The following is a 13,224-nucleotide window of genomic DNA, read 5'->3' on the forward strand; positions in this document are numbered from 1 at the left end:
GTCCGGTAAAAAGATACCATCCCTGTCCCCTGGGCCCCACTGGTCCTAACACAATGAACATGATTATGTGTATATGCAAGGCGCTGCACATTCATACAGCAATCACTCTATCATTCACATGAGCATCCATCACCATACACTCACTCATAACGCATCCATACACATGTTTAAATAAAAACAATGAACATAAACGTACCTTCTGCATTGGCCTGTGTGTGGGTGCTGCTCCAGCTGCTCTGTCCGTATGTGCGAGGAGGCGCAGGAGCTCCCCCTCGGACATACAGACATGCAGTGCCCCAGCCAGCATTTCCAATGAGCTATGCAATGCTGGCGAAGCAAAACGCCCCAGCACTTGCATGGCTCAGTGAGCATGTGCGGCTGGGGAACTAAACTGAACTGTCAAAGGGAAACAGTGTTTCCCTTTGACAGTTCAGCCAGCCCAGGAGCACTCCATTAGCTGGATAAAGCAGCTGAGGGAGTGCTCACTGTTTCACTGGGCTGGCTCCTTAGCTCCTCCATAATGGGTGAGGGGCCACTATGCAGTTAGTAATGTTGACCATTGTTGCTGAATATATCACAATTTACTTACATTTTAACACAAAGCACCCCTTTGGGTACTATTGAAACAGTGGGCTTCATAACTACTCTGGCGGTAGCTGTGCCGGTAAAACCGGCACGGCTGCCACTGGAGTTGCATCCGGGTCTGGCACCCGCGAATGGGCAATTACTAGGTCATGCCGAGTTAGGCGGACATGATAATTGCCCTTTCGAAGGTGCCGGTAGATCCCCATTCCCATTTGAGCCCCATATGGCTCAAATGGGAAGGGGGAGCTCGGATGCACCGGCACCGTTAATAACGGTGCTGGTGCATCCGACGAGCTGAGGTCAGACCTGGCGGGGGCTGTCAAGCACCCACGAGCACAACTCTTACTATGGCGGAACGGTAGCAACGGTGCCGGTAGCTTACCAGCACCGTTGTTACTGGTCCGCCATAGTAGTAATGAGGCCCAGTCTGTGACTAAAGGAATGAATATCCATTTACAACTGTGGGCCACTTTTTCATTGTTGCCTGAGACAGTTTCATGCTTCAGCCCGCCCATGTGGGCCACCCCTGCCCATTTCTTCCAATCTAAAAACAAAAAAAAAAAAAATCTTTTTTCATGCTGAGCTCTCAGGGCCTCCCTGGGATGCACCCGCGGACCCCTAGGGGGTCGCGACCCACAGTTTGAATACCACTGATCTAGTGCCTTAATGCTAAAGGCCTTTATATGGATGTTCTATATTTTGATATTTTGATAGATGGGATATTTGAGACACGGAAATAATGTAAAGTGCCCTGGATCACGCAACTGGAAGTGGAAAAGATGAGATTACACCTCAAGTCTCCAATTTCCATATCAAGACCTTAATCCTTAGATCATCTGTCTCCACCCATCAGCCAGCACGAAGCAGCTCAATACTTACTTTTCATGGTCTTCACAGCAACCTTGAGTATGAAGTCATCTTGGTTCAACTGTCCTTCCATAACCGAACCAAATTCACCTGAAACAAATAATTGCATACACTGGTCAGAGTGACTAAGCCCTTTTACTTTAAGGAAATGCTGTCTATCAGTCTCTAGTGTTGGAGGGCCTCACCTGCAAGGCTTTGAGCAAGCAGTCTGGCTGGGATGCTTTTCGGACAATGGCAAAGTGTTTTGCATGCATGTGCTGTGCATAGGTGTGATATAAGAAGGCTGGCCTTCTCTCACTACTCTTTTAGCTTAAAAACGATTGCATTCAGCTCACTCCTAGACAAACCTTTGTTTAGTGGGTATAGCTGAATTTACAGTAGTAATAAAACCTTTAAAAAAGCAAGATCTCTTAAAGCACATCCCAATGCAATAATTAATAGGAAACACAAAATATACCTTCCAATGTTGTTATCTATTGGGTTTGCCAATATGGAGATCTACAAATGTACCTCTTCTTTTTTAATGTGAAGTTGAACGTCTGCACACATCTTTGCTTATGTGTTGGCAGGGCCAGCATAAATGGCAGAAATAAGGTGCACGTGGAGAAAATACTATTCCTTCAAAATGGTGCTTTCAAAAGTAGTTAAGGGTGATTTCAGGGCTTAAGTCCACTGTCACAAAAGCACTGTCCACAGAACACTAGTTGTGTTAACAAATAAATAAATACATATCATCGTGTACACCCCCTGACAGCATCACCTGTGGCCAGGCCCCACTCATCTCATCATTGGTACTTTAAAGTGGTTAATGGTCTCCATGGATCTCAGGCAAACATATAGCCCCCAGAGTATAGCTGATGAGTACTTTAATCAGTCTGTAAGCACTCCATAAGCTCCCATGGTCTTACTTCATAGACCCTAGACTGTTCCTTAGGTTACATTAAGCAGGCAGAACCCCTCACACTCCTGGCCTCCATTTGGGAGGTTTAGCCAGTACAATGCAGCTGTATTCCCAAGTACACTGGACCTCATTACAACACCGGCGGTAACCAATGGCACTATTAGCACCATGGTTGCTGCCGGTATTGTAACAAGTCTGCCATATTGCAATGGGGAATTACCACCCCATTCCAAGGTTGGCGGGGCAGTGATTCCCCATGCCCATTGGCCCTTCCCCATTCCCATTTTTGCCCCATAGGGCTCAATGGGAATGGGGAAGGCGGTAATTACGGTACCACAAATTGTGGTAGCGTAATTACCTTCAAGGTCCCTTTGCGGGTCCGTACTTTAACGGCTGGTCCAGACCAGCCGTTAAGTTCGGGAGCCGCAAAGGGACTTGGTAATTAGGCGCTAAGGGGTTAACGGTGTTGCAGCCTTTTACAGCGCCAGTCGCCCTTAGCTCCAGGGTCGTAATGAGGCCCACTGTGTTCAACCCACTGACACCCGTTACCTAACAAGGTAACTGCAGCTCAAAGTGGTTGGAAAGGCGTGGTACATGTGCAGATCATATCGATAGGTGCCCAGCAACCGACTAATAGGGTCCCAGTCTTCACAATAACCCCCTCCCCCTCAGGGAATTCCCATGGGGTCACTGGCCGGGCCCAATGAATGCCTGGCCTCTGAGAGGCGCCGTAGGAGCTCTGAACATAAGGGAGAGCCGCACTGAAATCAACTGAAAGATTAAGAAGTATTAACAAAGGATCAGACTTCTGGTCTGAAATGGATGGAGTAAAAAGGGGTGAGAGGGGTTTGGGGACATTTAGCAGGGTGTGCATTGTTAAGATGATGAAACAAAAAGAGCATAATGTTGTGATGGGTCTTGTAAGGAAAAAAGACGCGTAAAGTTATTCAAGGGGATGAATGTAATTACTCTGCGTTCAAGGCCAGCCACAACTGAGCAGTGTGCGATGGACCTCAAATCATCTCAGAACCCAAATCTGCTGAAACTGAAAAGAAATATCAAAAAAAGGGAAGCATTCTTAGATGAACGCATGATGTTCCTTTCGGGATGATGCTAACGGGACGGCATTTGACACTTGTTTTTTTTCCAGGGCTGACAATGTATTTTTTGTGGTAAAATGGTTGATGATTGGTTTGAGTTAATAGTGTATTCGCAAGAGCTTTCAAAAAATGCATTATTTTATTGAAGAACGAATTGTAAAATATATTCTAGTGGACTGAGATCAGAAAATATTTAGGGCCAAATCCCCAAAGGTATTTTTGGCAGAAGCGCATCTCATCACTTGGCCAAAGGAGGAGAGGGCCCATTCTCAAACAGCAAGAGAATGAGCAGAGCTCAGATGCACTCATGCAGACGGCCTTTAGAACTCCTGTGCGCATGTGCCTACATCAGGGGACGTTCAAACAGCAGGTGCTTTTTAATGCGCGGAAAGAATGGCCACCCCCCTGCGCGGCTTGGGAACAGGTGGAGGCGTAAATCATGACCACGTAATTTCTGCCCCTGCCATGATTTTGTCTTTAGGCGGGACAGTCGCGTTGAAAACCGTGACTGTCACACTTGCGTGTGCATCCGCCACCCAGCGATGGGAACGCTTCGCGTCTTTTCGCGCCTTTCACAGAGACAGGCGCCCTTTAAGCTACCGACACTAATGTGGCAAGAGGGGCCACTGTTCAGCCCCTGCTGAAACGCACAGGTAACCTTTACGAATAAGGTGACCTGGGCATTTCAGAAAGTAGTGCAAATAAAGAGTGCATCTCTGCGCTCCTTTCATTTGCACTACTTTTTGAGAACTCGGCCCTTCATTTTTTCTTTTCAATTTAATTGATTTAGTTGAAATGGAAAGGTTGCAATATTCAAAGAATCAATTTGTTTTTGTCACAGGTAATTTTTTTAAAGAATCCACTATTTAATAAAGTTATTAATTTTTATTGAAAGCATTTTTCGGCAAATTATTTTGTAACAGATTCCTTTTTACGATTTCTTTCAGGGTAAATATTAATAGGAGAAATGGGGGTGAGTACAAACAGCAAAGCAATTGTGTCCAAAATACAGCCCAAACCTATTTGGCTGCTTTAGCTTCACTGATCCCCAATTGATGGAAAAAGGCAGAGTATAAAGTGCCTCGTTTCTGTGAGACCTACCTTCGCCCAGGGTCTTCCCCAGCGCCACCCGATGCCGGTCAACCATCACATCGCGCAATTTCTCCTTTAGGTCATCGCTGATTCCCAGACTGTTCACTGAAATGAAAATGGGGAAAAGATTAATCTCAGTTTGGGGCCTCAGCAAGGGCAGTCTTTAAAATCTGAACAGTCTGAGATTTCCAGTGAAGGCCAGACTAGACAGGGGAAAGATGAATCTCAGTGCAGGGCCTCAGCAGGGCAGTCTTGAGAATCTGAACAGTCTGAGGTTGGCACTGTCGGCCAGAGTCAGGCTAGACGGGGAAAGATGAATCTCAGTGCAGGGCCTCAGCAAGGGCAGTCTTGAGAATCTGAACAGTCTGAGGTTGCCACTGAAGGCCAGACTAGACATGGAGAAGATGAATCTCAGTGCCGGGCCTCAGCAGGGCAGTCTTAAGAATCTGAACAGTCTGAGGTTTCCAGTGAAGGCCAGACTAGACAGGGAAAAGATGCATCTCAGTGCAGGGCCTCAGCAGGGCAGTCTTGAGAATATGAACAGTCTGAGGTTTCCACTAAAGGCCAGAGTCAGGCTAGACAGGGAAAGTAGAATAGTCTGACTGGTGGCCTTCGATTACACAATCGGAAAGAAAGGGCAGACCAATTTGCTCTTCTGGCTTCCATGACATGTGACTGCCCTAGCCCCTCTGCTTTTGAGACACACTAGCCAATTCCTGCCGACATTGTGCAAGGACTGACCTATTACCACTGGCCTTTAAGGCTAGAAGTGCTGGCTTTAATCTTCCGGTCATTCGATGGAACAGGCTAATCACAAAACCTCCTTACACATCAGACCACCTCTGCTACTCAAGTCCATGAATAGGCAACTAAATCAGACACTGATTGCCCAATTAGGAGCTTTCAGGTCGATTTCGGACACCGCTGTCTCAGTAATTCATTGTCTGGAAATCACTCAGTGCCAAAACAAGTATGTTTTTGTTTTACAATTTCTAATGTTAGAATTCATTTTGTGAAACTGTTATGGGCGCATTAAATATTCTATCAAAATTGTTCAAAATATCCAGCAACGTTATTGCACCTTTCAATGTGGTTCAAATGATGTTAAACAGTGTGCAGCATTCTCTGAAAAGGAAAATAGTAAACACACATACAACACACCTTATCGACCCAATTGCCTCTTGCACCTAATAGTAGGTGTCAGTATGTTGCATTATGCTATTCAGCAATTGGGAAGCCCAGCTTCACCATCATCAGGCATCTTAATGCTGATTGCGGTGCTGGTGGGCAAGATGAGGTTCTGTCTGAGGCAGGCTATCCACAATAACTGTGCTCATTCGATTGACCTCAGCACAATGAGATCAATAGCAACGCCAGCACAGATGGGCTTCTTTCTTCCACCTTCAGGTGATGCATAGAAATATTCGGCAGGCGCATTAGCCACTAATGCATTGCATTCCCAGTGGGTGCAGTTTTTGCCATGAGCACCAAGGAGGCCCCCACCTAAGCTCGCCGAGCAATACACGTCCGGACTGCAGACCCATGAATAGTTGGGGGTCCACATCCGGTTCTATGTGATAATCTCGAACGTTCCAGGTCGCACACAAAAGAGCCTGATTTTTTTCGGCCAGTTCGGTGCAGCCTTTGTTTGTTTGTTTGTTTGTTTATTTGGTATAGCGCAAAACCAAACCCGAAGGGGTAGCTGGGCGCATGTATTTAACATTTGAAATAGATCACTCTTTCCCCGACAGTGCCGTGCCCGTTCAAATGTGAGGGTTTCACCCCCACAAACCACATTAAACTGTGCCCCCACCCAGACTCTGCCTCACATACAAATGCACACACCTTCATCCCCAGCGCCGGCCTCACTACGAACACTACCCCATAACACACACACACAGTCAGGCACGCAAACACCTCACAACCGTCTTCCCTTGCCCTTCCCGATCTGCCTGGCAGCCCATGCGCGCACTTGTGTGTGACAGGGATGTGACAGTTAAGATTTAGCCTTCTCAGAGCGGTCTTTCTAAATCAGTCTTTTTCGGAAAAATGAAAAAGACGCGTTCACTGCATACGCCGCATCTATCTCCTATGATTTGATTTGCATCGCAGGACTGGACTGCTTAAAAGGGCTGCTGGCAACCAGCTCCTGTACAGGTGTCACCCAATATAGAACAGTAGATGCTACCATGGCATCCACATCAGAGGGTAGCACCTGGAGTACAGACACTGACCACAGCAGGATGTCTCATGCAGCTGGACTGCAGAGAGAACTGACACAGATAGCTGCTGATGATAGATTACAGGCTGCAAAGGGAGGCTCCTTGGCTTTTATTTATTTATTTATTTTTACATGTGTATAGCGCACAAACAGCCCTTGGGCATCAAGGCGCTGTTACTTGTGTAGTACTTAGTTACATAGTAAGTACAGCCGGGAAATGCATTTACATGTAGTACATTGATACATTAGGGTACACTTAATAGCTTTCCACTAGACTGTGTCAAGACGCAAGAGTGCCACCTTCACAGGACACAGGATGCCTACATAAACAGAGAATGGGATACTCCAAGACACATGCTCCTTAGACAGGGGTGCACTGCTCAGGTTCAGCAACCAACCACTGTCCTCTCACGTAACTTCAAATGATGAATTTCAGAGGGTTGAGGTCTCGGACGGTGTAGAGCTGTGGTTCAAATGTGGGTCTGTTCTCTAGAAAGAGCAAAGTGGCAGTGAAAGGCTGAGTTGGAAGTCACAACATTGCATGCATTGGGAGAATGCCCACAGGAAATCCAGGACTGAATGTGTTGTGTTCCCAGTAGGATAATAATGGGCCTTACTTCATTCCATTAGTAACAGACAGAACAATGTATATGTTTGTATTAACTGGTTTTCAGCAAAGGTGCTTGGTTGTCTCTCGACTCGTTTTCTTTACTTGAAGTGTAGGGAGAGGAAAGTGCAGAGATCTACCGGTGAGCCCTGAAGATTGTGCCTTCACAGTGCAGGATGGAGAATTTGCTACTTTGAAACAGGGCACTGCTGGAATGCTACAGTCACTGGCTGCCAGCTGAAGAATGTTCTTGTGTATAAACCCACAAGGATATAGGAGATTTATTTTGTTGTATACTTTGTTAGGGGCAGTTCATCCCAGCTCCCCATTGGGTAATTTAGAGAGTTCCCTCAGAAGAATTAAGTCTTGATTCCAATACCATGAGGGCATGATTATGGTATGCACATCTAATGGGGGTGGGGGGTTGTGACCAATAGAAGAACGAAGCACAAGCACATAGCTGAAGGGAACATCTTGCAGAAAGAATGAGTAGTCCTTTCCTTCTTAGAACAAAACGGTTTGTGGTTAGTGGTCACATAGAAGTCTGTACAGGTGGGGGCCAAGATCTCCAAACCGGCTCCTCATGGAGCAGGGAGAAACAATTTAGGAGATACCTTGTACAAGCGTGATTGATTAGTATTGGTTGCGAGGACTGCAGGTTCTGTTCAGGTGGAGCCACCCGCCTTTGCTGGATTGGATTTAGCGGGAAAAGGAAGAGCCGCCACAGATCACCAGATAATGATTTGCCCATGCCACGGGTGCAGTGAAATGTAGTCTTAAGAATGTTCCACTGCCATCCTCTGATGTTCCAGTGGACATACATCCTCCAACAAAACCAACAGGGGGTTAGTCCCATGAGGGGTGCAAGGGAATGGTGTGTATGTACATTGTGATGTGGTCAATGGCATATTAGTTGTCTCTCTATGCCAGACAGAGAGGTGGTCTATTCAGAGTTTTGATAATCCACTTAATTAAAGTTTTAATCTAAGTTTTGTAAGGAAGGCCTGGTATCAAACAGTAAGACAAACACACGTGATTACAGTTCAAGGGTGTTTATTGAACTTCAATTGGGTGTGAAAAACGCCTATCTAATCTTAAATCTAAAGATGGGAGCAAGCTACAACCATCAAATAAGAATAGCACAGTCCTTATCGAGTATGTCAAAATAAAAGGGCCTATACTTATAAACCTACTGCCAATGCTTACTTCTAAATACAAATAGTGTGGAAAACAAGGTTATGTAAAAGAAAAGTGTTCAAGAAAGGACATGTCAGGATATTGAAGCCATTGGCTTCCCTTCCCCATGTTTTCAGCACGAGACAAGGCAGCACACTCAAGCTTAGCACACTCTCTAGTTTCCCTAGCGGGAGGATGCAGTTCAAAACTCCAACATCAGGGCCTTCTGTGCCAAAGTCTCTTTGCCATTCCTTGGGCCTCATTAGGAATTTGGAGGTAACCATGGCGCTAATAGCGCCATGGCTTCCTCTAAACCCTTACCGACTCCGCCCTGGTGAATGGTGCTATTACCGCCCCATTCCAAGGTTGGCGGGGGCGGTAATTCCCCATTCACCAGGGCCCTTCTGCATTCCCATCTGAGCCCCCATAGGGCTCAATGGGAATGGGGAATGCGCTAATAACGGTACCGCAAATTGCGGTACCGTTATTAGCTCCAAAGTCCATTTGCGGGTCCCGTCCTTAACGCCTTGAAAAACCAGGTGTTAAGGGAGGAACCGCAAAGGGAACTTGTAGTAGGATGGTAAGGGATTACCGGCACCGGTGCCCTTACCGGTGCCGGTAATCCCTTACCGCCCACCTCATAATGAGGCCCATAGTCTCTCATTTCAGAGGGCCTGGTGTAACAAGACAAACATTAAAGTTCTTTTCTTCTTAGTATTTCACATATATAACTTCTCGGGTCATATACTGTTCACCCCTGGTCCCCCTCTGCCGGGCTCAGACCAAATGTATCTACTTTTCCAAACATTTTCTATTTCATCAAAATCAAAGACTTTCCACTGTGCGTGGGATTTTGCTTGACTCGTCGCAGGACCACTTCAATTCACAATTACTTGTTCTTTCTCTTGATATAACCTTGTTCTCACTTTCACTTTTGCCACTTCCTTGCTGGATAACTTCGATTGAGCACCCGCGTGGTGCTGAACCACTGTCAAATTTATTGTATCTTGCTTTTAAAGTTCAATCACTCATCAGTAGTTCAACTTTACTTGCATCTCTTATGACATCCGTTTTAACAATGTTTATTCCAGCGCTCGCCCCAGCGCTCACCATTCAATGTTGCTGTTTGAAACCTTGGCTTCAACACAGAATGGTCTGGTATCGTCTCCCCACCTCACCGGCTGTGTTGATTTCACTGACGCTGCTTTATTCTTGGAGCCAAGGACGGTACCAAAGCGACTGCTGATTCTCCCTGCCTTCATTATGGATGTGGGTGGGCCATAACAATGCAGGATTCTTCAGCCTGGTTTCCTGGTCTTACGATCTCTATTCTCGAGGCATCTGGAAAATAACAGTTCCTTTTTGAAAAGGTCAAGGGAACTTCCCTCCATGTGATCCCCTCCTGTTTTGCTGTCTTTCGTCTCTCGTTCAGCTGCTGTCTCGAAATTGCTGTTTACTTGTGTGCTTTGCCTCTCCCAGAGTGTGCTCTCGTGCTCTGCCTTTTTTTCTATGTGGGGAAGCTTAATGGAAGTCAGGTGTGTGTGATGGTCAGTAATTGACCATTTGTATTGAGACACGTCAGGTATACTGCTTGGGTGTTAGTCTGTTTTCTCTCATAGCGTGCTGTCCATGAGAAAGTGTCTGTATTGCAAAAAGGCGGGGGTAGAGTTCCTATATGTTCTACCTGGTATGATGGGTTAAAGGTGTTATAGAGAAGGGGATACCGCACCTCACCATACGGTGTCCAACTCCCATTCCCCAAAGACCCCTCAACTATGTGATCCTCCCGCACTGGTTCAGCCCCAGGAACTGGATCCTGAAGCGATGGCGGCATCCTGGCCACCTGGATGACAGATCACTGGGTACTAGTGGGTGAGACACCTTCTGGTTTCTCACAGGTTGCATGCCAGATTGAGTCTCAATAATAGGGATCTGAGTTTCTTTTTCTGAATCTTGAGTGAATAGTCATATTTCAATTATCAATCAGGAGGCACATTGCTGAGACCCAAAGTAAAATGTAAATTGATGCATGTGTGTATATTTCACATGATGTACAGTGCTGCAGCACCCATGCTATGTGGCACATTGCCTCCACCCATAGAACTCAGGGCACAGACCCTCAGTGGTAAGGGAAACCAGCCTGTACAGCTGTAGTGTCACCTATTTTCGTGAGGTACAAAACAGGTGGGAAAAGGACTGCTGAAACGGGGTAGGGTGGGGGATGTTGGGGGTGTCCGTTATGGGGTCCTGGGCACAACAGGTTTGGATTGCTTTAAAAGAGCATGATAAATTAGCAGTGGCAAGACAGAGTGGAAAGAGGAACATTCATAGCGTGGTGTAGTCCACAATGGTGATGGCGGCTATTTTGATAGATGCAAAACCAAAGGTTGATGGCTGTAAGGTTTTGAATAAATCATAACCATGGGCACAACATTAAGCAACCTTCCAGACCATCGTTTTTCAACCTGCCAAGCCATTAGATAAGAGGAAAGACATATGCAAATCAGGCTTGAGCCCACCCCAAAGGTGGAAGTCCAGTCAGAAGCGCCAGGTCACATCCCTTCTGCATAAGACCACAAGCATCCACAGACATGATTTGGCCTTATTTTGATAGATACCATCCCAGATTTTCTAAGAGAAGACCCTCAGATATTTAAGGAAGCACTGTTAGGTCCTCCATCATTGATGGGGTTTAAGCATCAGAGGTTTAGACAGTGTAATAGTATATATGGGGCAGAGATGAGGTGCAAGCATTGTGCTGGAGATCATTGCATGAAGGAATGTCCAAATGGGAAGGAAATATAGCAGGCTCACTCTTTTATGAATAAACAATGCAGTGTTTATGTGCAGGAGGCTTGCATTAGGTCTGTAAGTTTGGCTAGAAGTTTATGCAAGGCAAAATCGGACTGTGGATCTGAGCAAATGTTGGCGATCTCAGTAACTATCGTTGCATCTACTGCTGTGCCAGTCCCACACGCTGTAGATAAGGACGCTGGTTTTACTGCTTGCAAAAAGTATGTTTGTTTATTGAAGAAAACCTACATTGTTAATATCAGGTGCCTAAAAACACAGAAAAGATCATCAATATTCTAAATGCCACAGAGAAACGTTTGGATGTACTACTGGTTGCTTGATTGGTGTTCTAGGCAAAGGAAGCAAGTGATGGGAGCTGCATTGTGACTACATTCGGCTTTGGAGGCGAAGTTGAGGGCGTGATTGGTGAAGCAGTGGAAAAAAGCATGGGTGTAACTCATCGAATATGAAGACCTCGCCGATGTCTAGTTGGTACAAACCAGAGAAGAAAGCAGCGGCAGAGGGCTCTTCCTCTGACTGTTTGGACTGGAACTGGAAAGACGTGTTTGATTGGTCTTAAAGTTGTGAGTTTCATTATCCAATTTTAGTTCATCCTCTACTGCGGTGAAACCCTTACCTGTCTCTGATTCCCAGAGACTCCTTGCAGGGGTCCTTGCTTTTCCACCCACTGTAGTATTCACTTTCAAGTTGTTTTATTTTATTCATTTACTATTACATTTACTAGAACACCCAAATCACCCATCGGTCACTACAGAAGGGAAAAACCTGCAGAAGGCAACACAGGAGCTTTTAAGTAAGGCAACAACATTTGTTTATGGGCAAGGATGTCTTTTCCCATTCTTACTGAACTCATTCTACAGATTGACTCTTGAGATATTTCCTAATCCATTGTTCTTGTTTTTTGCTTCAGAGGGTCTGCAGCTTGCAGTGCCCTAGATCTTTCGGACTTCAGCTGCCATTATCCCTAAGCACTGACTATGACAACTAAGGCTGATGGGAGTTGTAGTCCACAACCTCTGGATAGCCATGGTTTTCTGAACCCGGGGCCACCATGATAAACTCTTCTTTGACTGCTCCCCACCAAGCAGGCTTTGAGAGACTGTGTTCAGCCAGCAGGTCTGATGTGTCTCCTGCTACCCTCTTTAGTGAGATCAGGTGAGCAGAGGGGTAGCTCAGCAGAACTGTATCGAACGAGGGCACTACATCCAAGTCACAAATTTAGCTAAGTGGTCAAACATAGACTCAACCAGAGCCAACCATTTGTGTGCTCATTTCGGTATGGAATAATGTGTGCCATGCTTGTTAAAGAGCCCTCCCCAAATAGTCCTGAGATCAGAGTTGGCACATTCCTTTTAGATTACTTTTAACAACTAGAGGATTAGTCCCCATCAGGTCATAATTTAAGGGAACAAGCAGGCGAACCAAGTCCCAGTCCATATTTTTCAGAGGGAGGACTATGTCCCCCGTGGGTGTGTTGTGGCTGTCGGTAAGAAAGTCGTAATTTGCTTCCCTAATATAAACAGTGCCAACGTGGGGATTCAAGTCCTTCAGACCCTAGTGATCTGTTCCCCCTGCACCCCACCCCTCCAGGCACTTGCTCACACAGCGCACATGTAATTATTAGCACACTGTTTAAAACGTTCATATAGGAATTTAACTTTACAGTGAATTTGTTGATGCAACTGCGTTCCCAGTAGTACTATAGGAAAATCACCCGCCTCCGGTTCATATTCTTTTGTTGGCGATTCTTTTTCTGAAAGCCAAATGTTCATTTTCGCTGAGCATTTTCTTCCATTATGAAAGGCCAATCGAATTAAATGTTCATGGTTCCCTACCTGTGACTTCACTTCCAATGGTAATG

At 45.8% G+C, this 13,224-nt stretch overlaps 1 protein-coding gene across 2 annotated transcripts in view; it reads right to left on the bottom strand.

Moving 5' to 3' along the window:
• AXL (AXL receptor tyrosine kinase) overlaps positions 1 to 13,224 on the bottom strand; it is a 357,115-nt gene that overhangs the window by 66,110 nt on the left and 277,781 nt on the right. For both annotated transcript variants that reach the window (XM_069644414.1, XM_069644413.1), the window contains exons 13-14: positions 4,555 to 4,650; positions 1,465 to 1,542 (exon numbers count right to left, since the gene is read on the bottom strand). In XM_069644414.1, coding sequence (XP_069500515.1) covers positions 1,465 to 1,542; positions 4,555 to 4,650 — 174 coding nt within the window. The remainder of the gene's footprint in view (positions 1 to 1,464; positions 1,543 to 4,554; positions 4,651 to 13,224) is intronic.

This window comes from Ambystoma mexicanum, chromosome 2p (genome assembly GCF_040938575.1).
Source record: "Ambystoma mexicanum isolate Mex_15411 chromosome 2p, UKY_AmexF1_1, whole genome shotgun sequence".
NCBI classification, from domain to species: domain Eukaryota; kingdom Metazoa; phylum Chordata; class Amphibia; order Caudata; family Ambystomatidae; genus Ambystoma; species Ambystoma mexicanum.